The 6,000-nt window shown below is 40.2% G+C and overlaps 1 protein-coding gene across 8 annotated transcripts in view; it reads left to right on the forward strand.

Moving 5' to 3' along the window:
- The window catches only part of SPAG9 (sperm associated antigen 9), a 58,347-nt gene extending 52,584 nt beyond the window's left edge, over positions 1-5,763 (forward strand). For all 8 annotated transcript variants that reach the window (XM_040649877.2, XM_003642356.6, XM_004946306.5 and 5 more), the window contains 2 exons: positions 464-601; positions 2,175-5,763. In XM_040649877.2, coding sequence (XP_040505811.1) covers positions 464-601; positions 2,175-2,290 — 254 coding nt within the window. In that variant the 3' untranslated portion in view covers positions 2,291-5,763. The remainder of the gene's footprint in view (positions 1-463; positions 602-2,174) is intronic.
- Positions 5,764-6,000: the final 237 nt, after the last annotated feature.

Below are 6,000 nucleotides of genomic sequence, written 5' to 3' on the forward strand. Positions count from 1 at the left end.
CTTGCTGCAAGAAAGGAGAACTACCAAGGGAGAAGCCCCCAGAGGAAAGAATTTGGGTTAAAAGAAGCTTAGAGTTTTCTAGAAGCTGTAGTACTGATGAAATTACCCTCTCAGCAATTGTGTATGCACTCAGTGCTGGAAGTAAATGACAGAAGTTTGCTTACTGGGCTGATGTGCTGAATCATTTCAGTTGTATGTCTGAAAAAGTCCTTAAGTCTGTTTCAATGTCATTCTCTAGATCTGCCAGTGCTGTGAATTCTACCAAGAGGCATTTAGTTCTGACTTGCGTTGAACTGACCTGACTTCATCTCTGTAGAGAGATAAAATCAGAGCACAGCTAGCTTCTTTTCTTGCCTCTTGCTGAAGAGGTGCTGGAATCCACAGCTGAGTATATTAGGTGACCAAGTGCAGGTGGCATTACTGTGAGATGTGGCCTAAAAATGTGTTCTGTCTTTTTATACAGGTCAGGTTGTTTGCCCACAGGGTAGTGGTGGAACTGAGCTAACAAGTGACAAGCCAGCCCAAGAGTCCTTCAGCCAGGGTCCCTTAAAATCAATGTTGGTGATAAGTGGTGGAGAAGGATATATTGACTTCAGAATGGGTAAGAAATCCTGAGCTTAAAATCCAGTTGTAACCTCTTCATGATGAAAGCACCTTAGGTAGGGTCGTTAACCATATCAAAACTTCCATTGTGACTGCAGAATGCATTTCTGTGGTTAATCAGTTCTCGAGTGTTTACTAAGCAAGTACGTAGAAACATCTTTATTCTCATGCACACATCTTCAGTCTCCACTTCTCCTTCCAGTAAACCATGACCTCTGAGAGAGACTGTGAAAACATGCATTTGAAGCTGTGCATAGGAGTCATGTACTCAATCTTATTTTGAAAGATGAAAGCCTTCTGACTCAAGCTGCTGAAAGATGTCCTTAGTTAAATGACCTTTCATGGTCAGTTTTCATATTTAAGTATTAGGTGAACAACACTCAAACACAAATGTACTTGTGTTTAAGGGAAAAGAGAAAGAGTAGTTCACTGTTATCTGTAGATGCCCATCCTGTTTTGATCGCTACATGTTTTTGGATAGCATTTCTGCATGATGCAGCCCATTACACGATCTCTCGTGTAAACATCTTTTTAATTGAAAATATAAGTAGAATGTTCAGTATTTAGAATCTGTGGCTGGAGAGTGTGAGGGAAAAGTGCTCCAAAAGCACTCCCAGCTCTTTATTCTGAACTTTCATCAATCTCTAGTGGTGTTTAAAAAAAAAAAAAAAAAAAGAAAAGAAAAAGAGCAAAGAAGGAAACCACACACACACACACACACACACACACACACACAACACCAACCCCAGAACAAAACCCATGAACACCAGCCCAAATTCTGTCATCTCCAATGCAAAGCACGTTCCTGCTGGTAACCCTAGTGGAGTGCCACAGGACTGTGGCAATTCTCTGCCACGTTGTAGTGGGACACTAAAATTCTGTTCTCATTCTAGGCAAGCTAGGTGTAGCCATGTACCAAATGTGCACTTTGCTGTCCTTGTAGTGCAGTGCAAAGACACGTACTCACAGCTTCAGAAGTATAGCTGCACTGACTTGGCCATTACCACAACAGTGCAAGCAAACTGGATCAAGAACAAGTTTAGTCCATTCTATGGTTACACTCCTCACAGCTCCAAAGTAATCTAACGAGAAAATTAGCCAAACTGACTTGAAACTGTCCTGAAGCTGTAAGTAAGCTCCCATTTAATCTGTTGGAACTGACGTTGTTCTGTACCACAAGACTGCCACTGGAGTGATGCTTATTGCTGCCCGAATGTGGTTTTGTTAGTGGTTGGTCTGTCCCCTTTGATCCAAGTTGGCTCATGTCACAAAGTTTAGCACAGTCATAAAACTGCTCTTCTCTTTTGAAGTGATTAAAAGAGAAAAAAGAAAAGAAAAAGCCACAGTTAGCATTGTTCTAGAATTGAGGAATGTGACTGTCAGAATACCGGGCTCTGAAACAACTCTGTGACCAACTTTCCATTTGTATATATTCAGGCTTGTGAATATTCTCTTACAGGTGTATGGCAACTACTGTCTTCAGTAGTGGTACAAATCTAGATGTCATTTCTTTAGCTCCATTTGGAGTTATGTTTTCATTGTCTGCCTCAGTCAAAGCTGTTGTTTTTCAGGTGATGAAGGTGGAGAATCTGAACTTCTTGGAGAAGCTCTACAACTTGAACCTTCCGTAGCCAAAGCTGAGAGGAGTCACTTAATAGTGTGGCAAGTAATGTATGGCAGTGAGTGAGCCTGTAGGATGCAGCTTGGAGACCTTAAACTAAAAAGAAAAGGAAAAAAAAGCGCTTCTGCATGTTTTTTATTTTGTGAGACCTGTTTCACTACATGATGTTGAAGCATTTCTTTGCTGTCTAACTTTTATATTGCAAATCTGTCAGACCTTTAACTATACAGGAATTAGCTTGTGCTGTTTTACTGCACCTTTGTTACATGGAACAGTATAATGAAATCAGAACTTTCTCAAAACCGGTGTGCACACCATGATAAGCAATCGAGACGTTAGTTTTACTGTACCACAGCAATCCAATGTAGTTCACTTCTTTGGTTATCTCGCTGGAGTTTGGCTTTACTACGACTGAGCTTCATTTCACTGTATAATGCATTGAGTAAAACAGCAAAGTTATTCCCAGGGTATTTAAGAAAAAAAAAGGGCAAATTATAGGATTATCAGGGCTCATCCAAACATTCAGTCAGAGCTGAAGCAAATTGTTCCAACTTTTGTTTCCAAACCTTGAAAGTCTTGCTTACATCATGTATGCAGATTAATTTGTTACTTTTATCAGAATTTCTGGGGGGGAAAGAGGAGATTGTATAGAAGTGATGGTATTTAAATAAAATGACATGTTTCACTGCTGAACCTTAAAGTTTGAGAACTGCTACCCTCAATCAGCAATTTCAAACGTAGCATTTTTCCCATCTCCCTGACACAGATACGTGTGAACAACTGTTTCCAAAGGGTGTTCTTAGGATGATTTAAGCTTAAGAATAATCGTAGAGTTCTTGAACAAGGGATACACCTTGTCTTTATTTTTTTGTCTTAACTCCATATGTCCTAATCACTAGAATGATCTTCTCTGCCTCGCTGGTCGAACTCATGAGTCACTACGTGTGTGAAGGTTAAAGACCTCAATTAGAGCACGAGAAAAGACAGAGTGTACAGGAAAAAATGCATCCTGCCCAAGTGAGATTGGAAATGAACTTTAGTGCCAGATGACAAGGTACAAAGTGTATTTTTTGTAGCTGCGTACACCCATTTAGTCCCACCCAAAACGTGTAGCAATGTTAGCAGGTAACACTAAGATGGAGTAAACTGTTGAAAGTCAGGAGACTCTAATATCAGGCTGACATTCTGTCTACTCACCATCTATTTTTTTAACCATAAGTGTGAGTTGAAGACTGTCTTCCTTTTACATTGAATTTCCTACACTGGTATCAGACCTAACTTAACCAGTCCATGATTTCTGTTCTTCAGAAAATTTTGAAACCCAAATTTGCTCTTTCATTTGTTCTCTAAAAAGCAAAAGTTGGAGGGGTTTTAATTAACATCCAGCATTTACCCCGGGAAGACTGGGACTGATCTGTGAGTGCTGAACAGTTTCAGAGAAGTAAGTGTAGGAACACTTTTTAAAACTGCCTAAACATTTTTATGCAATAGGAGCAGTTCTGGTCTATCAGGCAAACATGTGTTTATATATTTTCTTAATTTTTTAAATGAACACATTTAGCTGAGGTCTATTGTGTAAATATATATTTAGGCAGCTTTTTCAAATGCATATCATAGCTGATAAACCAGAAAAACTCCATTCAGGTCTATTGGTTAGACTTATATGTACAAATACTTTTTAAGCAACATATTTTGTATGCAACTGTTCCTCTCGTAAATATGTATTTAGGACACAAACTATGTAGTAAAAATCCTTATTAAAGAAGTCTAATATCTTGGTAGTATTTTTCTCTTCAGAATGCCAAAAGTGACGAGAGCATGTTGTTCATAATTTGCTTTCCAAATTCATCTTTAAAGTCACTCTTAAACTACTTCGGCTTAATTGTGAAGTCTGGAATAGGAATGCAGAAAGTAAACTGACTTAATGCTCTTATAGAGGCCTGCTTAAAACTCACGTAGACATGGATGCTGAACTTGAAGCACATCTGAATTAACTTAGGGAATTGGATGTCTAAGAAAAACACTGTCTACACTTCCTTACGGCTGTGCAGGATCTTCACTGAGTGGTGCAGCTCCATTGCTTCTCTTGCCATCTTCCTAGGTTTATTTTTCTGCAGTTTCCAAAGCCTGTGCTCACTGCTTGCTTGTCACATTCTCGTGTTCTCAAAAGGAAAACAAACGCACAATTCTGTTCCTTGCTTTCTGTACAGCGTTTATTTGTAATTCATGATCTGTTTTCTCTGAACGGTTTGGCTGCCTTGGAGTAGAGCAGTTTAACCTGGCACGCTCGTACCTGCTCTGGTCTCTTACCAAACACGTCGGTCCTCCGTGCCATTCAGTCACCTCAGCAGGCCACCTTCTGCTGGTTTTCAGCAATGATTGCTTCTGTCCAAAAGTAGAATGGTTTTTGAAGAAGATGGTAGGTTAACAGTGTACCGCTGTGGTAGATAAAAGGCATGTGCACTTCTCTGTATTTCTCACTTAGAAATGTTATCCCCTGTCCTGAGGTACAGTAAAAAGAGTCCCTGTTCTCATCACAGTGCACTGGGATTTATAAACTCCGTGCCTGAGGTAATCTGAGTCGAGCAAAGCCCCAGGCACTGAGGTGACATACACCCCTAGGAATAGTCTCCAGAATGTTTGTGCATACACTCATGTGATAAAAGCATCATAGAGATAGGAGCTGATCTCTCGATAGCTACAGCTTGTGAATAGTTTGGAAACATTTCGAGCACAAAATAAGCAGCACAGTGCTTGCCCGGGTGAGGGGGTTTGCATGGTGAAGGTGGGACGCATTGTGTAAGCTGCTGCATTGCCCACTTCTTGTCAAGGTCTTCCTGCGTTGGGTCAGATAGAGCTGGCAGAGCATAGACACTTTATCATAGGCTGCCTTAGTAACAAACAAACGTTCAATCTGTTTTATTCCGCTAACTGTTCTAAAGGACGTGCGTCTTCTAAAATGCTGTGTAACTATTTATTTCCATGTGAGTATTATAAAAGTTACCAAAGGATTAAACCTGACTTAGCACTCTTGTGAGGGACCCTGTCTCAGCAGGGTCTCGTGGAGGCCCTGCTCTGTAAGGCACGGCGCGGTGAACTCAAATACAGCTCTTCAAGGAAATGAGATGTTTTTTCTAACAGGGTTATGCCATATTGTAACAACCTATGTTGCACCTCAAAGCATTTTTCTATACACTAAATGCCTCTCCCGCCCTCTAACAAGATTAAGTTTCCTTTGTTAGTTTTGTTGATGCACATTTCTCGATCTTTTAAACATTTTAAACATTTTATGGTCTGTAACTTTTGGAAGTTTTGTCTGTTGAACACTTTACGCTGAATTTTACTTGCCTCTGTGATCCGAGATGGATACTACAGCGTTACACTTGCTGTCTGTTCAAAGTTGAGGCTTCTTTTCTGTGAGCAGAAAAGCTCATATAGCAGTGTAGTTATTTCAGTATTTATTTCTATTATTGAATCCATGGGGTTCAGAATGTAACTTTGTACATGAAATATATATATAAATATGTATATGAAACATGCATCGGGTTGGTGTTTTCTTTGTGGTCTGTGTCTTGGGGTTTTCTTGCACGTCATTTTCCTTATTGCCTCCCCAGAGCAGCTGCACAGAACAGTTTCCCTCTTCTCGGTGTTGACTCTCAGTGCATCCTTTCACAGGGATCTCGTTGCACTGTGCTGACTGTGTGTGTTAAATAGGAAGAAGCATCATCTGCCTTCACTCTGGCAAAGTGAAAGCTCGTCTCTCCCAGCCTGCTGTG

This window comes from Gallus gallus, chromosome 18 (genome assembly GCF_016699485.2).
Source record: "Gallus gallus isolate bGalGal1 chromosome 18, bGalGal1.mat.broiler.GRCg7b, whole genome shotgun sequence".
In the NCBI taxonomy this organism is placed as follows: domain Eukaryota; kingdom Metazoa; phylum Chordata; class Aves; order Galliformes; family Phasianidae; genus Gallus; species Gallus gallus.